Genomic DNA, 24,099 nt, shown 5'->3' with positions numbered 1-24,099 from the left:
ATTTTGAAACCTCCACTACAGCTACATGCTGTAATTATATGTTTCTCATTGCAACCATTTTAGGCTCATGAATTCATAATGAGTTATAATGAATCGAAGTTTAGAAAATTATAGGGTATTATTTCCAGTGAAACTGGCTACGCATGTCTAAATTCGTACTGACAGCGTCATTCGTCAGAAAACCACCGTAAGAAAATGATATTCAAAGCAACTCCTGAGTTCGCAATTGCGTTTACTAAATTTTCAACACTAGTAGGGACTTGTTGGCCGAACTATAAAAATGCACCTAAGTGGAAATTTGTACTTTTTCAAATAAGATGGTGGGCTACATTTTGCCTATCTGTATCTGCATTTTTACCAATGTGCTATGCTGCTTACAATCATTGGCGAAATATATTGAGTTTTACAAAATCACTTTTTGACGCTGCCAATACCAGTCAAACTTTTATCAAAATGATATTGAGCAAAATACATTACAAGAGGTTGCAGGTTTAGTATCTCATGTATATATTTACTTACCCTGATTAAAAAAGTGAATTGAAAAGTATTGAAAAAGATGAGAAATGAATCCTTTCGAATACTTTCTATACCCCAAGGTATTCATTTTGACATAAAATGAATACTTTTCAATCCCAAAATAATAAAAGAATTTCTGAACTTCCGAGGAATTGAAAAAGATTCAAATGAATTGATATTTTTAATCTTTTTGAATCCTTCTCAATACCTAAATAATCCGACATTTCGAATCAAGTGTGGGATTGAAAAAGATTGAAATGAATTGAAATTTTTGAATCTTTCTGAATCCTTCTCAATACCTAAATAATTTCACATTTCGGGTCATGTGTGGGATTGAAAAAGATTGAAATGAATTGAAATTTTTGAATCTTTCTGAATCCTTCTCAATACCTAAATTCTTTTCAATACTTTAGAATTCCACTTAGGAATTGGAAAGTATTCAAACGATCGAAATTTCAATTCCATTCAATACTTTCCAAAACCGCCGAGGGATTGAAAAGAATTGAAATAATTTTCAATCCACTTTTTTAATCAGGGTATATTTATTTTTTCTGTTCATTCAGTTTTAATAATTTCGATTTTAGTATCTGTTGTATGAAATGGAGAATTACGTGACCAATGCCAGAGAAGATGAGCGTGAATTGTTTATCGTTTATATAAAACGTTGTGGGAAATTACATTTGTTTGTGATGATATTCGGGTTCATAGCTATTCTTATAATAATAGTCTCACCGATCGGACTACCACAGCCGTTTCCAAATATCGCTGACTACCCATTTCCCGTTGACGAAAGTCCTGCATTTGAGCTCGTTTATGCCCACCAGAGTGCTGCGACACTTCATTGCCTCTCAATTCCAGTATTTGATATGCAAATCGCTTTACTTCTGTGGTATTCTGGCGCCCGTCTTGAACTTTTGGCTCGAGAATTCAAAACTGTAACGGATAATGACCATTTTGTTGAGTGTGTCAAGAAACACCAGTACTTGTTATGGTAAAAACAGTTAATTGCTGATCAAGTTCGGCTTCATAAGCTTAATTCCTCCTTATTACTTTCAGGTATATTCAGGAAATAATAATCAGTAGCCGTTATGTTCTTGCGACTACGTCTGTTACGTGTGTAATTGCAGTTATTACTAGCGGAGTTCATATCGCTGGGGTAAATAATTATTATGACAGAACAGAGTTTGGTAAAATGGAGTAAGAAATGAACTACCCTATCAACAAAATCTAGCTTAGATTCTCATATTGCGTTTTCGGATGGATTTTCTTATGGTTTCTTCCAGGAATCTAACATAGACTCTTATGTGGATTAAATCCCTAAATCCATATGGGAATCTAGTGTGGATTCCTGGATGAATTTTTACAATGATTTTCCATGGGAATCCAAACCATGCGAAAATTCATATCGAAACCTAGTTTTGATTCCCATGTGCTAATAAATGGTTTACCATGTACACAAAATTTTTCCATAGAAATACAGGTACTAATCTAAGTTCCTATTTGTATTTTTTTTGTATGAGAATCGAAGTACCCACAGATTCCTATATGAGAATTCAGGAATCCATAGTTTCTCATATGGATTCCCTATAGAAATTCATACTTTCCTATGTTGATTCCTGTAAATTTTTATGTAAATCCAAACATTTCTGAATAGATTTCTATGGATTCCCATATAATTCCACATGGATTTTTTTTGAACCTACAGCCCAGACAGCATTCAAGTCGGAATTACTGCTTTATGACGTCTTTTTGAAGGCGTCCTCAAGAAGTCTTATAATGACTCCTTAAAGGTGTCATTTTTAAGAACTCTTGATTAAGAGTTTTTGAAGACTCCATAAATAAGACGTCAGTTTTGTGACGTCTAAATGTATTGTTTTTTTTAACTTCTTTAAAATCAAAATGAAGTCAAAATTAGGAGCTCCTTAAAACGTCATGGTAAGATTTTGATAAGACGTCCAAATCATAAATAAGAACTCATCAAGACGTCATTTTGCTATCTGGGAGAGTGTATATTTAAAAATGTTTAGCCGACTTTCAAGACATTTGCATTGACAACTCCAAAAAAAATTTATTAAAGCTTCTCAAATAGCCTCGATTTTTCGGAACTCTTTTAAATTTATAGTATTATTTATTACGTTAATATAAAAAAAAAAAAAATAACTTTAGAATGAACCTGTTGGCTTCAAAATACCATTTGTCGGTGCCTCTTCGATAATAGCCATAATTCTGTACATTTCTGCATGGCCATCAGAACATCTGATCCATATGGTAAAATAAATTCTGACGACTCATTTTTCACACGTGATAATTAACACATCGTTTCAGTGTGAAGGCGTTGGAACGGCGCTGTACGAGTCAGCATGGATTCAAAATTCAAAGGCATTGAATAGCAGCATGTTAATTGTAATGCATAGATCACAAAAACCGTCGACTATTGAAGTTATTGGAGTAATGCCGATACTTTCATTGCCTTACTACGCAACGGTATTTTGATAATAATCCTAACGATAATTAAATTGTTCAATTACTAAAATACTTTAAATTCTATTTCAGTTTTTATCGAAAACTTTCTCCTACTTTACAACTCTGCGTGTTTTATTATCCAAAGTGGAGATGGATTAATATTTATGCCAATTTATGTATATATATATATATATATACATATTTATATATTAGATCCATTTTTTCCGAAAGGAATGGATGGTTAATTGAATCAAATGCCCAAAATTCAGTTTCAAAAATGATAACTGATTAATTTTAATTTAGTTACAGATATGGAAACGTTCACTCAAATCTTATTTTGTTATTTCACTGATGAAATTTGAATAGTAATTAATTTTTAAGAATAAAGTATCTAATTAGTACTTGTAGTTAATGGAAATTAATAAACATAGAGGAAAAAAATACTTCAGAAAACAAATTCTTGAAAGCGGATGGAAAGAACATGGAACTGTGTTTGAGTTATTCGTATACTGGTTGAAAAACTCTATATTTATATGCTTTTCGTGTATATATACGTGATCGAATAATTTTAGCAGCAATAAAGGCATTTTTAGGTTTGAATATATTTTAAAAAGTTGAATTAAACTGATTTCGTTTGCAATATTTCTGAAACAAAGTAACTGATTTGAATGGTTTTTGTAGTCATCGGAAAAGTCTTACAAAAATTTTATTATCATACCCTAGCAGACCGGATTTACCGTAAATTTACGGTATTTTACCGTAGAACACGGTGGATGTACCGTAAAATCCGGGCGGATTTACCGTAATTTACGGTATATCTACGGTAAATGGGTAAATTACGGTGGGTTTACCGTAGACTACGGTATTTTTACCGTAAATTTCCCGCAGAATACGGTAAACCTACCGTAAAAATTCAGATGGATTACCGTATTCCCGTAATTTACGGCAGATTACCTGTCAAAAACTTGCCAAAAACACTAATTTCACATAATAAAACATTTCAATTGATAATAATATAATTTATTTAAAGCCGTAAGATGGACGGTGGCGTCTGAAAGTTCACCTAAAGTTTACAAGTCCAATGATATTCATGCTTGTAAACTTTGATTACTTGAAATTGGTTATTTGTCAGTTTTCAATCAGTAATCTATCGGTCGTCAATCAGTCATCTCAATGGCAAGTCGATGGAAAGTGTCTGGAAGTGTTTAGGAAGTGTCTTTCGGACACATTTCGACCAGATAGATTCATAAATTACGGTAAACCCGCCGTAATTTGGGTCCGTTAGGGTATTCACGGAAAAAATAGATAGGGATGGTTACCGTGCCACACAAGAATGATCGTAAAGTATATAAAAATTAATCTCAGCACATTACTAGTTTTCGTTATAATAAGAATAGGTCGTTTTTACATACGACTGAGTACGATCCAACATAGCAACCATTACTATGTTACACATTATGTCGAGAACATGACTGGTTATCGTCTTCACAGTCACCACTTTCCAAATGATACAGGTTCCTTTCAGCAGCCGATGTGTTACTATATAAAATAGGTATAGGTCCTGTATGGAGATGGGAAAGACTCCCCTGACAAATGCGTTCCATTGTCGTTCAGCATAGGAACCATTCCTGTACTGGACAGGAACTGTTGATTCCAGTCACAGTCTGACTGATGTTTGGCAGGAACTAACGTGTAAACAGCACTTAAAACGACCCATTCCTATTATAACGAGAACTAGTAATGTGCTAAGATTACTTTTTATATACTTTACGATCGTTCTTGTGTAGCACAGTAACCATTCCTATCTATTTTTTCCGTGTTTGTAAGCTTCGATTCCTGATAAAACATCAAAATAAGTCGATCTACTTGAAAAATTTTAATGAAATTATTGCATAGACATCTTACACACTTAGACACAGAAAACTTTTATAAAGATAAAATTATCTTGCAGTGAAAATTTACTAACTCCGCGAAAAACTTCATACTCAAAAATATTCAAAGTGTCATCACAATAAGGAGCGAAATTTTTATGATTCCTTACAATGAACCATTTTTGTAGTCACTATTAAAAATTATTCGATCATAAAATTAATAATATGATGTTATACTACACTATTATAGACTACCGGATTATTTTGATGATGCAACTAAGCAACACAAAGTTATACTACAAAAGTACAAGGGTGAATGCACCCGAGTTCTATTATTGTTAAATATAAGAGAAATATTTTCAACCCTTTTGCGGAAGCAAAAGCATCAGAGTAACAATTATTTCAAGCTTTAAACATTTATTACGCGTGAATATTTAAGCAACTAATTGTATACTAGACTATGTTATTATCGGCTCCGACCTGTCTGTAACCCTTTCATTTTAGCAGCTACAGGGAATTTCAAACGCAGCACTATCTTCGATCACTGAATAGACATCTTAAACCGTCACAATAAAATTAAATAATAAAAAAAAAAAATAATTAAATGTCTAGTTGAATATTCGCAATAAATCACAACCGAAAAATATAATTTTGATAAACAATGAAATTTAACATAAAGAGTCATCATGTTTTGAAAGGTCTACTATAATACTGACAACACAACATATATAATTATCTATTCCTTTCTTGAATTCTACCCCTAATAAAATATGTACCGAGATATTATTCATAGACTTCGGCTACAAAGTAAATCGAGTTTCCGGGGGTTGCGAATTTCTGAATCAAAACTACCGGCATCATTCGGTAACGAACCACCAGAGCAAGATGTTCGAAGCAACACCTGAGTTTGCAATAGCGTTTACTAAATTCACATCAATATTAGGTAGCTCTTGGCCGTTATATAAAAATGCCACCAAGTTACAAATACTTATTTTTAATATAAAATGGTGGTTTTTCTTTATTATGTCTGTGTTGGCATTTCTTCCCATGTTTTATGCGGCGTACAAAAATTCACGAAATATATTAAGTTTCACAAGATCACTATTCGGTGGCGTTAATTGCAGTCAAGTTTGTATTAAAATGTTATTGTGCAAAATACATTGTCAAAAATATCAGGTTTTATTAATTTTGATTCTTTATTAACCCTGATTAAAAAAGTGAATTGAAAAGTATTGAAAAAGATGAGAAATGAATCCTTTTGAATACTTTCTATACCCCAAGGTTTTCATTTTGACATAAAATGAATACTTTTCAATCCCAAAATAATAAAAGAATTTCTGAACTTCCGAGGAATTGAAAAAGATTCAAATGAATTGATATTTTTAATCTTTCTGAATCCTTCTCAATACCTAAATAATCCGACATTTCGGATCAAGTGTGGAATTGAAAAAGATTGAAATGAATTGAAATTTTTGAATCTTTCCGAATCCTTCTCAATACCTAAATAATCCGACATTTCGGATCAAGTGTGGGATTGAAAAAGATTGAAATGAATTGAAATTTTTGAATCTTTCCGAATCCTTCTCAATACCTAAATAATATCACATTTCGAATCATGTGTGGGATTGAAAAAGATTGAAATGAATTGAAATTTTTGAATCTTTCCGAATCCTTCTCAATACCTAAATAATCCGATGATGAAATGATGAAAGATTGAATTCTTCTCAATACTTTCGAATTCCACTTTGGAATTGGAAAGTATTCAAACGATCGAAATTTCAATTCCGTTCAATACTTTTCAAAACCGCCGAGGGATTGAAAAGAATTGAAATAATTTTCCATACTTTTCAATTCACTTTTTTAATCAGGGAAGTTATTTATTGCTAATAACTAAATGATAAATTAATTTTATTTAACATTTCAGTACTTGTTTAGTGAAATAGAAGACAATGTTAAGAATGCAACCGCTAGAGAACGAGAAATATTTACAACTTATATACAAAGATGTTGTAAATTACATTTGGTATTGATAAGTAATGCTGTTATGGCAGCATTTATTGTTATTGTTGCACCTATCAAAATACCCCAGCCGTTTCCAGCCATAACCGAGTATCCTTTTCCAGTGGACGGACACCCAACTTTTGAACTTATTTATTTACAGCAGAGTATTGCGACATTTCACTGTATATCTATTTCCGTTTTTGATTGTCAAATTGCTTTGCTGCTGTGGTACGCTGGAGCTAAACTCGAACTTTTGGGCGACGAATTTAAAAATGTTACTAATAATCGACAATTCAAAGCTTGTGTCCAAAAACATCAGTATTTACTAGGGTAATTTTTATTTAATAAGCAAAAAAATCTTGGATTTCCTCACTATCAATTTTGGAATTTTTAATTTAATTGTTTTTTTTTAATTATAATTAATTGAGTAGATTTATTGACCAAATTATTATTAGCAGTCGTTATATTCTTGTAACTACTGTTGTCACGTGCACAATAGCTGTCATTACAAGTGGAATTCATCTTGTTGCAGTAAGTTTTTATGTAAAAATATTCAAATGAAAAAAATATAGGCCAGATTCAGAATTTTTGAAGGAAGAAATTTCTGATTTAGTTACACAACTAAAAAGCTAAATTTTTTTGAAATTAGAAAAAAATTCTATGACATCTACGATAAAAAAAAAAGTATCTTTAGAATCAGAAAATGGAAAATTCGAAATCTGGCTTACGGTAAATTACAGTTATAGTTCTTTAATGTATATATAATTTGATAAATTACATATAGAACGACCTTATGGTTGACAAAATGTCATTTGTAATTTTATCAATTGGTTTTTCAATGGTACTCTATGCCTCCGCATGGCCATCAGAGCATCTGACAAAAATGGTAAAATTTATTATTTATTTTTGATAATAATCAATAAGTTTGAAAAATAAAAAAATTTACACCTCAAATGCTCCCCTAACGAACCCAAATTACGGTGGGTTTACCATAGATAAAGGTAAACACACCGTAAATTACCGTAATTTACGGTAGATTTACCGTATTTTGCGGTAAATTTACGGTGAAAATTCCGTAGTCCGTGGTAAGCCCGCCGTGATTTACCCATTTACCGTAGCTTACCGTAATCCACCCGAATTTTACGGTAATTTACCGTGTTCTACCGCATATTTACGGTAAAAATGCCGCAAATTTACGGTAAATCAGGTCTGCTAGGGTCATATAATAAAAGATTTTAAAAAATATTTAACTAAAAAATTTTCCGTGTTATTAACAGCGAATAATTTTTTTTTGTTCGGGCCTATTTTTAAAACATTAAATTTTCGCGCGGTTTTTGAAGAGCGTAATTTATTTTTGAACAACGAATGCTAATAAAATTTGTCGTTAGTGTACGAATATTGGCTCATCATTATATCAATCGTCATGGATCAAAAATTCAAATGAACTGAACAAGGGTATGTTGATAGTGATCCATAGATCACAGAAACCACCGACTATTCAAGTCACTGGCATACTTCCGGCTCTTTCATTACAATACTACGCGACGGTATTTCAATATATGTTTTATTTTATTTTAAAAATTATTAAATATTTGATAAAGTTGCAAATAAAACTCATTTTGTTGCAGTTTCTATCGAAAACTTTCTCCTACTTTACGACTCTGCGTGTGCTGTTAGACAAAATGGAGATAGATCAAGAGTGAAAAAATAGAATAGAGAAATAGATAGAACAAGTATAGGGCAAAACGTCAACGTTAAAATTTATCATTTTATGTATGAAGAAGTTTCAATAAACCATTTTCATCATTTTATATTTTCGTAAATATATTTATGAGTTTATATAATTATTTATTAATAGTTTTTTATTCCAGCACTTTGTAAGTCCAAATAATGTCAAGCAAATTTTTTTCACAATTATAGAGATACACTGTAAAAAGAGCGGTGTTAAAAATGGACTCATTTTAACTCCGCCCGGTGTTAAAATAAAATTACACCGGTGTAGAAGGAGTAATACACCGGTGTTAAAAATACCGGTGTTAAATCAGGGTAACCGGTGTAAAAGCGGAGTAAAATCGGTGTAAAAGCGGAGTAACCGGTGTAAAAACGGAGTAATACTGGTGTAAAAGCGGGGTAAATTGCGTCCGCTTGAAGTATTAACTTTAAAGATTATAAAACACAAAAAATGTCAGTTCTTTATGAAAATTAATAAAAAATATCATTTATTAACAAGTATAGTGATCGAGTAAGTAAAAATATTCACAAAGTAAAATATTTTAACACCGGTAAAGAATATCTACACCGGCGGCGGCGTTATTTTAACACCGGTCTAGAATATTTACACCGGCAGCGATGTTATTTTAACACCGGAGAATTTTTTTTAACACCGGTCTAGAATATTTACACCGGCGTCGGCGTTATTTTAACACACCGGTCTAGAATATTTACACCGGTGGCGGCGTTATTTTAACACCGGAGAATTTTTTTTAACACCGGTACAGAATATTTACACCGGTGGCGGCGTTATTTTAACACCGCTTTCGGGGGTAAATTTAACACCTACACTGATTGGACTTACCCCGGTGATTTTTTACAGTGTAAATATCCGTATGGTTATTATTTCAAAGTAAAAACGCTCATTAGAAAAAAAAAAATACTTAGTAAATAAGTATAAAATTACCTCGCTGTAAAAATTAACGGTGCGTGAAAAATTCCGTACTCGAAAATATTTCAAGTATCATCACAATAATAAGTAAAGTTTTGAAAATTCCATAATTTTCAGTATTTTGACTATAGAAATTCTGATATTTTTATTTTTATTACGAAAGTCCGAGGGTAAATGTGCCCGTCAACCCTTCAGCACTCTCGTTATAAGACTTTGCTCACACGACACTATTTAAATCATATAATGTCACTGCAGTACAAGCGAGACACTAAAAAACACGGTAGTGCTAAAGGGTTAATTACTCAAAACTCTAATAGACAATTCGAATATGTTGACAAACAAAAATTAAATTAACAGGGGTTCGTACTTCTCTCTCTATTACACTCAAGTCCACGTACTATCTTTGTTGCACTTGTGCAGTAAATGGAAACTTTGGCTGAGTTTTTCGCTTAAACAAACGAATATTGTCAGGCAATTTAAGCGCACTTCGCTAGATTAGACAGTAGTGCATCAATGTGCTGTCTGTATTTTCTATTTAGAGATTTTGTTTCCGAAAAAAACGCAGCCGAAAATATCTGATAACCCCCGGTAATGTGACTGTCGGCAGAGAATTTGCGCACTGATAAAGTCATGACCAGCTAGGATAGACATTTGCTAACTTTATGTTGAATCAAAGTCACCGCGTTATTTTGTAACCAAACACAACTTTGATTCAACATCAGGTGACCAAATGTCTTCCTCGGTTGCTTGGATAGTACTGTACAACAGTTATCACAATACAATAAAGTCCTACGGGGGTAAACTTAAATTTATGACCCCACTCCTCGAGAACCGAAGCTTCAAACTAATAATCATCAACTCCCAGTAAAATTACCCATTGCAATAGAGTTATTAGCAGCTCGCTGGAAATACCGAAATATTGTGTGAATATCTAAGTGACTAATTATCCAAAGCTGTCATTAGCGGCTCCGACTCGTCTGCGACCCCAGCACACGTCATCGCAATGAAGCTATTAAAGATCCAGTTTTAGCTTCATACTGACGGTGAATATTACAATAAATAATTATCTATCGAACTGTATGATTAGCGGCACCATTTCACCAGCTACCCCTGCACCTTCGAAACCAACCGCTCATTAAACGCAACATTAACGCTGGACAAAGGCTTCAAAAATGCAATTTGTTCGGAAACTTTTGATTAGCGAGTGCGCTGTAATTTTCTTTACATCGAAACTTTTCACGAAATGCTAAAATATGCAGCAGAACGATTACGAATCGACGTTTAGAAAATTATAGGATTAGTTCAGTGGGGGCACGCGATTCTAAATTCTAGGACTGAGTCATTCGGTTGTAAACCACCAGTTCAAAATGTTATTCAAAGCAACTCCGGAGTTTGCGTTGAAGTTTACTAAACTTATAGCATTGTTAGGTACGTCATGGCCGAATTATGAAGGAGCACCAAAATGGAAGCTTGTGGTTTTTCAAATAAGATGGTGGTCGACGTTTTTTCTCGCGATAACTGCTTGCTTGACGATGTGCTACGCAGCATGCAATCAGTATCAAAATATATTAAACTTGACAAAATCGCTATTCGATATTTCTAACACCAGTCAAACGTTTGTGAAAATGTTCTTCTGCAAAGTACATTACAAAAGAATGCAGGTTTTGTAACGGCTCAGATAACTTTGATTTGATTGTTTTCTATGGTCAAAATAATTAACTAATGTTTCTTTGTTGCAGTACTTGCTGTGCGATATGGAAAAGTATGTAACGAAGGCAAAACCTCACGAAAGGGATTTATTTATCAAGTATATAAAACGCTGTGGAAAATTACACTTGACTGTAATGGGAAGCGGGTTGTTGATAATTCATATTATAATACTGGCACCTATTGCGTTACCGCAGCCATTTCCGAACATCGCAGAATATCCGTTTCCGATAGACGGTCATCCTACTTACGAACTCCTTTATTTGCATCAAAGCTGTGCGACTATTCATTGTCTTTCTATTCCGGCATTCGATTGCCAAATTGCGATGCTGCTGTGGTACGCGGGTGCGAGACTTGAGCTTTTGAGTGAAGAATGCAAAACAATTACCGACAACAAGCAATTTGTTGAGTGTATTAAGCAACATCAGTATTTATTATGGTAATTTTTTTTTTCTATGGAAATTTTTGATTTTTGAAAAAACGGAAGGAGAGCAATTTTAGATGTACCTGAAGATCGGAAGGTTTTTCCTGAAACGAAAATCAAAAAATCGAAATGAAAAGTAAAAATAATCTACTGGATCTAGATTTCTGAAATGTTTCGCACGTCAGCCGAAAATTGCAGCCTACCCCATTTACTTCTGAAGTAAAATTATATAAATTTTTTTCATTTTCGTTGCACGGAAAACGTTCCGATCTTCAGGTACATCATTTTAGAGGATTTGTTAAAATCTAGAGATGTCGGTATTTTCAAATTTGTGTGCGTGTGTGTGTTTATTTAACCGATTTTGTTTTCGGGGACTGATAGTTCAGATATCTAGCAGAAATAACGAATAGTCAGACGCGATGATAATTTGAATTTTTTCGCTTTCAAATTTTTTTAAAAATTAAATCTGATTTTAAATGGCATAGATTTTTAATTTAATATTTAAAATAATTAAATATGATCCTGAAGTTAGCAGGCAATTAGTAATCTTCGGATTTTTTTTTCAACAAATCAAAAAAAAAAAAAAAACTAAAAATATGCACATGTAGAAAATTTAAAAATCTACAGGTGCAATTATTTCAAATATTTTTTTTTTATAATTTATTATTTTTTAAAAAAATCCAAAAATTATTAGACGACGGCTAACTTATGAGTGTGAATGTAGCAGACATCAGACAAATTTAAAATTATAAATAAATAGAGTAAATAATTTAAAAAATAAAATTTATAAAAAATGCACTTATTAATTTTGAAATTTTTTAAATGCGCATTTTTTCAAAATTTCATTTTATCAATTATTTACCCTATTAATTAATAATTTTAAATTTGTCTAATATCTGTTACATTCACACTCATAAGTTAGCCGACGTTTAATAATTTTTGGGTTTTTTTTAAAAACGAAAAATTAAAAAAACTAAAAATTTCAGAAAATTGCACGTATAGTTTTTTTAATTTCCTACATGTGCATTTTTTTTTTTTTTTTTTTTTTTTTTTTTTTTAATTAAATTATTAAAAAAAAAATCCGAAATTGTTAATTGTCTGCTAACTTCAAGATCATTAATTAAATTAGGTACATTCAAGAAATTACAACCAGTAGCCGTCATATTCTCGCAACAACTGGATGCACTTGCATACTAACCGCGATTTCCAGCGGAGTTCATATTGTTTCAGTAAGAATACAGTTTAAACTGAATCGTCAATCAATAAATCATTGAAATTCCTACTCAATATTAATCTTTTAAAAACCAATAGAACGAACCAGTGGCTTTCAAGGTTCCATTCATGATTTCCTGGGTAATAGTGTCTTCAACACTCTACATCACTTCATGGCCAGCGGAAAATGTACTGCAGATGGTAAGATCCGCAGTAACAATTATTTTATTTACTCTGATAGCCAAGTTGGCGAGAAACTGGCGTCAAACTAACAGCCACAACTAGACGCCAAGTTGGCCGCAAAAGTTAGTACTTCCAAATTTGACACACGGAAAGATTGGAACCCAACTGGTTACTGTTCTGCACCCGACTCAATACGGTGCTGTAAAAAAATGCTCGATTGTGGTGCAGCACCACACTAATTATCATGCGGAACCTGGCTGAGTCGTGTGCACATATCACTCAGTTAGATCCCGCATAGTAATCAGTGCGGCGCTGCACCGCAATCGAGTATTTTTTTACAGCATCGTATTGAGTCGGGTGCAGAACAGTAACCAGTCGGGTTCCAATCTTTCCGTGTAGACACTTTCTGAGAAAGTTGATGGCAAAAGTTGGAAATCCAATAAGTTGACGATCACTTTCAGAGAAAGTTGGTGGCAAAAATTGGCGATCCATAAGTTGACAGAAAGTCTCCTACAATTTTCTTAGAAACCTGCTTTCGAATTGCGGCTCTTCCCTGGCGTCAACTTTCTCAGAAAGTTGGCGGTAACTTGTTGCCAAAAGTTGCAAAAGCTAGAATTGTCGACAACTTCTCGTCAAATTGAACGCAAACTAATGAATACCGTCTTTTTGACGAGCAACTGGTGCTATCAGGGTATTGGCAACAAAATATGTTAATTTTCAGTGCGAACAAGTTGGCATGGCGCTATATGAGTCACCGTGGGTTCAAAATTCAAAGGAATTGAATAGCAGTATTCTGTTTGTGATACAGAGATCGCAAAAACCATCGACTATTGAAGTCCCTGGGATACTTCCCGTCCTCTCGTTACGTTACTTTGCCATGGTACATAATTTTCATCATCAAAAATATATATGATCATAACTGGTATCATGTATGATTTTAAATAAATATAACCTTGATCATATCTGATATCATACATGGTCATATATCGAGCCACAATAATCAAGAGTTTCCTAACTTTTATTTTTGGCGCAATCGTCTATATTTTGGTTCCAAACAATCCCAGGATCAAAAATACGTAAAATAGCCCGAGTTGGGTCACAGCAGCCCAGAGCACAAAATTGGGACCTGACCCTGCAGTAAATTTTTTTCGGGGATCAATTGCTCCCAAATGAATTCAGGATCATCTGGACCACTTGATTATAATTCATCAGATATAATCAAACTTATATTTATTTATGACCACATATATATAAATATTAATATCTGATGGAAATTTTATTTCAGTTTTTATCAAGAACTTTTTCATACTTCACAACTCTACGAGTTCTTCTCGACAAAATAGATCTAGACATGGAGATTCCTGCAGAGGATTAAATTTCACTCCACATATATTCAATATATAAAAACTACGACCATAAATATACACTGTAGTCATATATTATCTATTAATGATACTGAAGTTAGCAGACGTCTAATAATTTTTTGACTTTTTTTTAGACGATAAACCAAAAGAAAAAAAATATTTGAAAACATTGCACCTGTAGTTTTTAAAATTTTCTACATGTGCATATTTTTAGTTTTTTTTTCTGTTCAAATTTAATTGTTCAAAATAAAATCTAAAAATTTTGAATTGTCTGCTAACTTCAGGATCATTATCTATTAATTATAGTTTTAATAAACTAATTACCCTGATCAGATGTCATCAAATTAAAAAAAAAATTTCCTAGCCTAAAAAAATTAAAAATAATTACTCACCCCTGGTTAATTTCTCAGCAAAGTCGATCTTGACTCACTACTTAAATTCAAAACTAATCACACTCACTAACATTAATTATCATCACTAATTAATTAAATCTACAGTCTTAGTCACTTTTATTTCAACTAACAATCACTCACTAGCACAACCATCAACTGCCGTCCATTTTCGAAGCTAAGTTTGAACACGAAATTCAAACCTAGCGCTCCCTGGACAAAAATTTCTCATGCGCATGCGCGAGAATTTACACCATGCGCCATTTTGCGACGCACTGGTTCTCTAACCACCAGTCAAGTCAAGTACCAGCAGCTGGACTAGTGTTGCAACAATCGAATGAAATAATCGATTTTTCGAATAATCGATTATTTCAAACTCCAAAAAAGCGATTGTTTCTTGACAAAAAAAAAATATTTTTGACAATTTCTTTTTACCAATTGATTATTCAAACCCAACTTTAAAGTTGCAAAATCGTACGATAAACAATCGATTGTGAAATAATCGATTTCATGTTTTTGAAATTCAAACAATAGATTAAATTATAGATAATAGTTTTTTCATAAATTGTTTTTATTTTTCAAATAATTTTTTTTGTTTATAAGATTTTAAGACGACAATCGATTGTTCAATGACTCCAACTTTAAAGTTGCGCAATCGAATTGCTCATAATCGATTGTGGAAAAAATATTTTTTTTCAATAAAAAATAAAAATTAATGTTTTTTAAAAAAATCGTATTTTAAAATGTTAATCGATTAATCGAGGTATATGTAATCGATTTTTAAAAAATCGATTGTTAAAACTAAAATTTCGATTACTCGATTTTTCGATTGTTTTTTTTGCAACTACCCAGTACCCAGTTGCAGACCGAGGAAGCAAGAGGTAGAATATCAATAAATAAATATAAATATATAAATATATAAATAAAAATGGCAGACGAAGATGTCAATGGTGATTCAGACGAACAACAAGAAAAGTCACAAAAGAAAGTCGCTAAATATGACAGCGGAGCTGCAGACTTGGAACGAGTTACTGACTACGCTGAGGAAAAAGAAATTTCTTCATCTGATGGTTTCTCGTGTGTAAGTAATTTTCTACATAAAACTTTAATTATTCCAAGAGTTTAATTTATTTTTTATTAATTATGTCAGTCATCAATTAATTTTATTTAAATTCTTTTAATTATTGATCGGATGATGCAGACATAACCTCAATTGGTACATAACCTCGTTATAATGCCAGTAATTGTAAATTTTTATATGCAATTAATTTTTTAAAAATTTAAATGCGGGAAATTTCAAATTTTTACCCGCGCAATTTTCAAATATTTTTTTTGACGTTTAATTCGTTTGTAGAAATAAAATTGATGCCTGATATTTTTAGTATGATAATTAATTATTAATATTTGATATTTTTATTTAAATGAGTGATAATTAATTAATTAATTATAATTAACAGGCATTAAGTATAATTGGAGACAGACGTAATAAAGAACAGGCTGAAAAAAAAGCTAAGGAACGAGAATTACTCAAAGTTTCGATCAAAAAAGAGGATGTCGATTTAATTGTAAGTTTATTTTATTTATTTATTTATTATTAAGGATATCGCCCCCCCCCCTCCCCCTTTTAAAAATATGACCGTATTAATTATTTAAAAAAAAATGAAAACTTTAATTAAAAAGAGGACAATTTTGTCGAGATATGGAGTAAAAAAAAAATTACTGTTGTCACCGATTAGGAGTTGAACGAAATTTGAAAAATAAATTCCAGCAAATTTTGTGATACTGAAGTAAGCCGACGTCTAATAATTTTTGAAATTTATTTTAAATGATAAATAATAAAAAAAAATATTTAAAAAAAACCCGTGTAAAAAAAATTTGTTCCAAAAAGATTCCAAAAAAGTTCCGCATGTGAAACTTCTAACCCTGAGACAGATTAGAACTTCGAATGGAACTTTTTTGGAACGTTAGTAATTTTGATGGTAAAAAAAAAGTTTTTTTGAGCAAATTTAGAGTAAAAAAAGGACGTTCTTGGAACTTTTTTGGAACTTTTTATCGACGTTTTTTTTTTGGTTTTATGAAAAATTCAAAAGTAGTGATTTTGGAATGTTTTGGAATGCCTTTTTTAATCCATAAAAAAGTCAAAAGTGGTTATTCTGGAACTTTTTTGGAATGTCTATATAAAATTCCAAAAACGTCCTTTTCTGACTCTAAATTTGCTTATAAAAACTTTTTTTTTACTATCAAAATTACTGACGTTCCAAAAAAGTTCCATTCGAAGTTCTACTCTGTCTCATGTTTGGAACTTCCACATGCGGAACTTTTTTGGAATCTTTTTGGAACGAATTTTTTTTACACGGGAATGCACTTATAGTTTTTTAAATTTTCTACATGTGCATATTTTTCGACTTTTTTTTTGTGATTTATTTGTTAAAAAAAAAAATCCGAAAATTTATAATCGTCGGCTAACGTCAGGATCATGTAAAATTTTCATGTCAGTTTTATAATTCAAATTTTCAAATTTTGTAAGCGAAAATTTAACCAAATTTCGTGTAATTTCTAATTAATGACAACTGTAAGTAATATTTTTCGTAAATTCGTGTCTGAGCTTCATTTATCTCAGACAAAAATTTGAATTATTGGAAAAAAAATTAAAATTTTCTTCAAACTAAAATCTACAAATAATTCAAAAACTTACGATTAATTTTAAATATTAAATTTGAATAATTCGTAAGTTTCAACTGTTCGCTCACTCCTAGTGTTGGGGGGAGGGGGTTGTATTTAAGAAATTACTCCTTAATTACAAATGAAAAATATGATATCTTAATAATTACGTTAATTATTTATTTTAAAATAAACAGATGAAAGAAATGGAAATAAGTAGAAGTAGAGCCGAGAGAACTCTAAGGGAACACCGAGGGAATGTCGTCGACGCTTTGGTGACGCTGACCAATTAACCAAATAAATAAATATCTCAATATATAAATAAATAAAATTAATCACCAGCTATTTAAACTAAGCCCTAGCCAAGTTTAATTAATAAACTTTGTATAAAAAAATAAATAAAACGATAATACGACCGGCAACAAAAAATTTCACTGGATGTAAGTTGGATTTATTTTATTTAATAATCACGATATACACATTTATTTATTTATATTCATCAACCCGCTTTATTATTTATTATTATTATTAATTATAGTTATCATTATTATTATTATTATTAATGTATTTAATTATTATTTTTGATATTGGTCACAACAAACCTTAAACTTACCATGAGTTTTAAGGGCAATCTCTGGCAACGCCCCCACTTTTTTAAAAATATTCAAGTTCTTGAACTGTTGAAAGTATTTAGATTTTATCAGTTTATTTTTTAGGTGACTCGTCTCTCCCCACTACCACAGGCTCAGTTTTCAATATTTTTTTATGAAAATTTAGGAGAATATTCTTGGACTGATGCTTAATAAGGTCACAAATTTTGAGAATTTTAATAACGGTCGGACCTCGTTATAAGACTCATTCTGTTTTTTTTATAAACCAGATATCGCGATAGTTTGAGAGGGAAACTAATAGTCTTATAACGAGGTCTGTAACTCAGACCTTTTTCCCCTTAATGTCCAGAAAGAGAAGTGGCCAGAAAATGGGACTTCCGGTCTATATCTCGGCGGAATTGTAACCGCTGGGGTTTTTAAAAATAAAATTAAAATGTGGTGACGAATACTTGAATATTTTGAAAAAGGGAGGGGGTACTGCCTGAAAATGCCCTGAATAAAAGGATGCTGGGATGAATTAAAATAATGTGACAACTAGGAAATGAATAAAATAAAAATTATCTAAGCTCGTATTTATATTTTTTATATAATGAAAATGTAATTTTATTTGATGTGGTGCAATGACTTAAAAATAATAAATGAAAAAAATAATTATAATTATAATAATAATAATTATTTATGAACGTTATATGAGCTGGGATCGATGAACGGTTTTATTGTTTATAATAATTACTACTGCCCACTTAAATATTTTCACTTAAATTTTTTATTTGTTTTTTAATTAATTAATTAATTGATTAAGGAACCGGTGAAATAAAAAGCTGGATTACAGTAAATGCAGACGTGGAAGTTGACGATTTAATTTAACAGCAGTAGTAATTTTTATCGACAACAAACAGATTTATGATGAGGTAACACTTGTCTTACTTGTACTTAGTTTATCAAATTATCAATTATCCAGTCATACGCTCATATATTCTTCCTACAGATTGAATATTTCTTATCTTTTTTTTATTTTTTTTTTGTTTTTTGTATTTTTTTTTTTTTTTTTTTGTTTTTTTTTTTATATATATAGACGTATATTACACAAATTGTCGCTCGGTAAACATTTTTTTTAATTTGACAATTTTTTCTGTTCCAGTCCCAATTTTATTTATTTATTTATTTTTTTTTTTCATTAATTTTATTATTATTTTTTGATACATAGATTTAAATTCGCAGTCGAGTTGATAAAATAATTACAGTAATTTTTATACGAATTTTTTTTTAATTGAAAAAAAGATTTAAATTTAATTAAATTAAAAAAAAACGTATTTTCAGTATTTTTTTTTTCTTTAATAAAGTCATGAAATTAAAAATTACAAATTTATGATAAATAACTGAAGCTTAATAATACACATATTTGTTTTTGGGACTGACAGAACTGATAGACGATGAGAAAATTATGGTAACTGTTCTTAGGACGTTTATTAAATAGCCCAAGGTTATGGTAATTATTACTTGAAATTATGGGATGGATGCCAATTATTTCTAAGAAAAATTTCCATAACTGGAAACAATTTTTGAAATTATGGTAAAAATTCCTACATCGTATGGTAATTTAATTGTAGTAATAATTACTGATGTCAACATGGTATTGATTACCACATTTGGTGGTCATAATTCCCATAATGTATAGTAATTGATACCACACTATTCCGGTAATTATTACTATAAATCACGGTAATAATTACCTTCATATCACAGTAATAATTACCATAGTGTTATGAGATAAAGTCCCACAATGTACGGTAATTAATATCTTACCACTGTGATAATTAATACTGTAGTATTCCGGTAATTATTACCATAATTTCGCGGTATTAATTACCGTGATATTGCGATAATAATTACCACGATACCACAGTAATTATTACCATCGTTTGATAGGAATAATTCCCACAATATTCGGTAATTGATATTATACTACTGTGGCAATTATTACTGTTTTTTTCCGGTAATTATTATCATAATGTCACGGTATTAATTACCATGATATCGTGGCAATAATTACCACGATACCACAGTAATTATCATAGTATTATAGGAGTAAGTTCCACAATGTACGGGAATTAATATCATACCACTGTGGAAATGATTACTGTATTATTGCAGTAATTATTACCATTATATCGCGATAATAATTACCACGATACCACAGTAATTATTACCATCGTTTGATAGGAATAATTCCCACAATATTCGGTAATTGACATTATACCACTGTGGCAATTATTACTGTTTTATTCCGTAATTATTATCATAATGTCACGGTATTAATTACCACGATACCACAGTAATTATCATAATATTATAGGAGTAAGTTCCACAATGTACAGTAATTAATATCATACCACTGTGGAAATGATTACTGTATTATTGTAGTAATTATTACCATTATATCGCGGTAATAATTACCACGATACCACAGTAATGATTACCATAGCATTATATGAATAAATCCCATAATGTACGGTAATAAATATCATAACACTCTGGTAATTATTACCATAATATCACGGTAATTATTACCACCTTATAAAAAATGTATCATAAGTTACTATAGTAAAAGTTATCATAATGTTACGATTACTATTACCGTAATCTTATGGTAACTTTTACTATAAATTACAGGAATCGTGACCGTAATATGACGATAATAATTACCATAAAAAGAACTATTCTGACAACGTATAGAATTAAAACCCCATATAGGAATGATTACCATAATTTACACAGTAAAAGTTATCATTCCTATAATCAATATTTAAAAAATCCTGTTACCATACGATACTGTAACTATTACCACAAAAAATTGTAATTGTTACCGTAAATTTCTCTCCGTGTGAATTGAATAGTTTTAAAATTTCAATATCGTTAATTACAATAATTGTAAATTTAAAAAAAAAAAACTAAACAGAAAAAATGATTAAAATAGTAATAATTATTAAATCGGCAACTGGCTGCGGGATCGAAAAGTCGTTTATCAATAAATCGAATTAAAAAAGATATTAATTGGGAATAAGAAATAGTTGCAATAATTACATTGGACTTATCACAGAAAATGTATGGCATTAATCGTCATTAATTAATGTAAATGGTAGTAGTTATAATTGTTGTTATTAATTATTATTATTATCCAATAAATCAATCAATCAATTAATTAACTAATTAATTAATTAATTAATTAATTAAAACAGTATAAACTAACGTTTCGGAGGATCGGGAAGCCAGTACAATTATTAAAAAAAAAAAATTATTCTATTACTCATTTCTCATTAATTATTAATAATTACTTTTCGATAATTAATAATTATTAATTACTAATTATTATTTGTTTTACTCTTCCGGTTGCCCATAATTATCCACACATTATTATTCATTTTAATTATTTATCGTCTGTTACACAAAAAACGATTAATATTTTTTTTTACCGCTATAATTTACTAACATTCTATACATTTTTTATTATCATCCATTTATTTTTTTATGCCTCATTACTTTTTTTTTAACAACAATTATTTATTAATTTGTCTAATTGTCACATTAAAATTTTTTTTAGTTACGTTTATTAAAAAAAAATATTTTTTAATTTTTTTTTTTTAATTATTATGGACAACCTTTAATTAACAAAATAAAAAAAAGCTATCACTTTAACTACGCAAGTCAAAAAAAGATAAAAAAAAAATTGTGCCGAAAAAAAAATTAAAGTCTAAGTAAATCAGAAAATATACAAGGCACAGACTGTAAGAATACAATAATAATATTAATTAATAGTAATTATAATTAAAATTGTAGTAATAATAATAATAATAATAATAATGATAATAATAATAATAATAGTAATAATTAATAATAGTCGATTGTATTTAAGAGAAAGAGATCATAAAAAACACTAACTAGAATCATTTTCCCTTTTATCTGGAAGAGTTTGACATTAATATTAATTTTAATTTTTTATATTTTTAATCATTTCAATTACATTATAAATCACTATCATAAACAAAGTATCTAAGTCTTGATAAATCGATTCTCGAATTAGCGTAGTAATTTATGTATCCTTATTTTTTAAGATTTATCGTATGATCCATTTTGGAACTAAATTATAAATAAAATAATAAACGTGTTACACAATAAGTCTGGCCGACGCCTTATCACAACTTGTTCTAAGTATCGGTACGTGGACATGGCTGGTTATGATCGTCTTGGTCCCTCCGTCTTCATTTTTATCCTTTACGACATTTTTATTCACTGATATCGCTGATTTACGCTGCATTGACGCAGATGCTGGTAACATCTGTGCATCAATCGACGAGTAATGGCCTATTTTTGTCTGTTTGATTGCTTCCTTTCTTCATTTTCATTCTTTACGAGTGTTACTTATGTTCATTTTTACCAGTATCAATAAATATTAACTGCATTGACTATAAATATCAATGCAAAGATCATTCAAATCTTTTTTCTTGCTTCTAACCTCTCGGAGTCTTGTGCAGATGCATTTTCATTGACATCAGTAGATAATACTGATATTAACTGCATTGATTGTGAATATCGATACAATAAATTGACATTAGTGACATCCAGATCCATTTCTATCTTTTCCGAGTGTTAATTATCCTTATTTCTACCAGTATCAATAAATATTTACTGCATTGACTATAAATATCAATACAAGTATCATTCAAATCTTTTTGCTTGATTTTATCCTCTCGGAGTCTTGTTAAGCTGCATGATCGTTGACATCAGCAAATAATCTTGATATTGTCTGCATTGATTGTGAATTTCAATGCAATAAATTGACGTTAGTACCATCTAAGTTCTCTATCTTCGTTTTTATCCTTTTCAAGCTCTGTATATTCTTATTTCCATCAATACTATCGATATCAACTGCATTGACTGTCAATATCGATACCGTAGATCAACAGTAACTCGAATTTCTTACAGACGGAGATAAAACGGCGATCGTTAGGGGACGGGTATTTAAAGGTGGGTAAAAAAACTCAATTGGTGGGTATACAAATTAATTAATTAATTAATTATTATTAATTCTCATAAACCGAGAACTTTAAATAGCTCATGACATTTTTCGTTGCACTTTAATGAGTTTATTCATTTTAAATTATTTTTTGACACACTACCGACACTCACTGAACACAAAAAAAGTTTGCGGATTCCCGCTTAACTGGCCGTGAGTTAATTATTTATAAATTTTATTTCTTAATCTTCTTCTTCTTGTTTTTTTAAAAATTTTTTTATCACGGACCATGGACACTAGTCGTTGCGACGGCCGACAAAAAAATGGTGGTCGCACTAGGAAACATTTATTATTATTTTATTTTATTTAATTATTTATTTATTTATTTATTCATTAATTTTAGCACTACGCGTATTATAATATCTCACTGTACACGAAAATAAAGTCAAGAGGGATGTAGGTGGGGCGGTGAAGACACTGTTGTTGTGCCCGGTATCAATAGCAACGATGATTGCTTTCAGCTTTGTTTCACACGTTTGCGAGGCGGACCAATGGGCGGTATTTGTTGCGTTGCTAGTGCACGAAATGCCTCGGCTATTAAGTGTGGATGCGTATTCACCATCGTTTTGAATCCAGGTGTGTCCATTACGTCTGTTGCATGTCTATATTTAACATAAATCATTCATTACTTTAGTAACCTATCGATTTTACTCCATTTTCTTATAATAAATATTGATTTCGAGGATATGTAGGCAGTCAATGCAGTTCGTTTGTTCAAAAAATGTTATGTAGGAGTCAGGGAATGCAATGAAGGTTTAGATACATCATTATCAAGGGGAAGTAGTCAATTAGAACTGAACTTTGTCAAGAAAAAGTATAAGAATAAAATTATTAGCTAATTTTTTAAATAAAAAAATTGACTGAGGTTTTAAAAGGAGTCAATGCAGTTAATTTGTTCAAAAAAGATCATATAGGAGTCAAGGAATGCAATGAGGATTTATATAAATCATTATCAAGAAAA

At 30.7% G+C, this 24,099-nt stretch overlaps 4 protein-coding genes across 10 annotated transcripts in view; 3 read left to right on the top strand and 1 right to left on the bottom strand.

Moving 5' to 3' along the window:
• The first annotated feature begins 136 nt into the window (after positions 1–136).
• LOC130672000 (uncharacterized) lies at positions 137–8,569 on the top strand. Its single transcript, XM_057476180.1, has 12 exons — positions 137–489; positions 1,101–1,507; positions 1,573–1,672; positions 2,683–2,784; positions 2,842–3,000; positions 3,070–3,123; positions 5,589–6,026; positions 6,775–7,181; positions 7,283–7,382; positions 7,636–7,737; positions 8,240–8,398; positions 8,480–8,569. The coding sequence occupies exons 1-12, from the start codon at positions 196–198 to the stop codon at positions 8,552–8,554; spliced, it is 2,397 nt and encodes a 798-aa protein (XP_057332163.1). The 5' UTR covers positions 137–195; the 3' UTR covers positions 8,555–8,569.
• A 2,272-nt stretch (positions 8,570–10,841) lies between these two features.
• On the top strand, positions 10,842–14,722 carry LOC130671112 (odorant receptor 49b-like). Its single transcript, XM_057474815.1, has 6 exons — positions 10,842–11,174; positions 11,253–11,659; positions 12,774–12,873; positions 12,956–13,057; positions 13,761–13,919; positions 14,325–14,722. The coding sequence occupies exons 1-6, from the start codon at positions 10,881–10,883 to the stop codon at positions 14,412–14,414; spliced, it is 1,152 nt and encodes a 383-aa protein (XP_057330798.1). The 5' UTR covers positions 10,842–10,880; the 3' UTR covers positions 14,415–14,722.
• Positions 14,723–15,630: 908 nt separating this feature from the next.
• LOC130672510 (huntingtin-interacting protein K) lies at positions 15,631–17,938 on the top strand. The gene is made up of 3 exons (XM_057477149.1): positions 15,631–15,873; positions 16,250–16,357; positions 17,651–17,938. Exons 1-3 carry the CDS (start codon positions 15,721–15,723, stop codon positions 17,744–17,746), a joined length of 357 nt encoding a protein of 118 aa, XP_057333132.1. The 5' UTR covers positions 15,631–15,720; the 3' UTR covers positions 17,747–17,938.
• Positions 17,651–24,099, bottom strand: part of LOC130672509 (protein roadkill) — an 84,736-nt gene continuing 78,287 nt past the window's right edge. For all 7 annotated transcript variants that reach the window (XM_057477144.1, XM_057477145.1, XM_057477142.1 and 4 more), the window contains one exon: positions 17,651–23,740. In XM_057477144.1, coding sequence (XP_057333127.1) covers positions 23,596–23,740 — 145 coding nt within the window. In that variant the 3' untranslated portion in view covers positions 17,651–23,595. The remainder of the gene's footprint in view (positions 23,741–24,099) is intronic.

Source organism: Microplitis mediator, chromosome 7, assembly GCF_029852145.1.
Source record: "Microplitis mediator isolate UGA2020A chromosome 7, iyMicMedi2.1, whole genome shotgun sequence".
NCBI classification, from domain to species: domain Eukaryota; kingdom Metazoa; phylum Arthropoda; class Insecta; order Hymenoptera; family Braconidae; genus Microplitis; species Microplitis mediator.
Note: the sequence above shows the minus strand (reverse complement) of the source record. Positions and strands in the feature narration are given on the sequence as shown.

Excerpts from the sequence above, each read along its gene's own strand:
- LOC130672000 (XM_057476180.1), top strand. The coding sequence starts at position 196 with ATGATATTCAAAGCAACTCCTGAGTTCGCAATTGCGTTTACTAAATTT. Across the intron at positions 490-1,100 it reads TACATTACAAGAGGTTGCAG|TATCTGTTGTATGAAATGGA; the intron begins GTTTAGTATCTC and ends TTTCGATTTTAG. Across the intron at positions 6,027-6,774 it reads TACATTGTCAAAAATATCAG|TACTTGTTTAGTGAAATAGA; the intron begins GTTTTATTAATT and ends TTAACATTTCAG.
- LOC130672510 (XM_057477149.1), top strand. The coding sequence starts at position 15,721 with ATGGCAGACGAAGATGTCAATGGTGATTCAGACGAACAACAAGAAAAG. Across the intron at positions 15,874-16,249 it reads CATCTGATGGTTTCTCGTGT|GCATTAAGTATAATTGGAGA; the intron begins GTAAGTAATTTT and ends TATAATTAACAG. Across the intron at positions 16,358-17,650 it reads AAGAGGATGTCGATTTAATT|ATGAAAGAAATGGAAATAAG; the intron begins GTAAGTTTATTT and ends TAAAATAAACAG.
- LOC130671112 (XM_057474815.1), top strand. The coding sequence starts at position 10,881 with ATGTTATTCAAAGCAACTCCGGAGTTTGCGTTGAAGTTTACTAAACTT. Across the intron at positions 13,058-13,760 it reads CGGAAAATGTACTGCAGATG|TGCGAACAAGTTGGCATGGC; the intron begins GTAAGATCCGCA and ends GTTAATTTTCAG. Across the intron at positions 13,920-14,324 it reads CGTTACGTTACTTTGCCATG|TTTTTATCAAGAACTTTTTC; the intron begins GTACATAATTTT and ends ATTTTATTTCAG.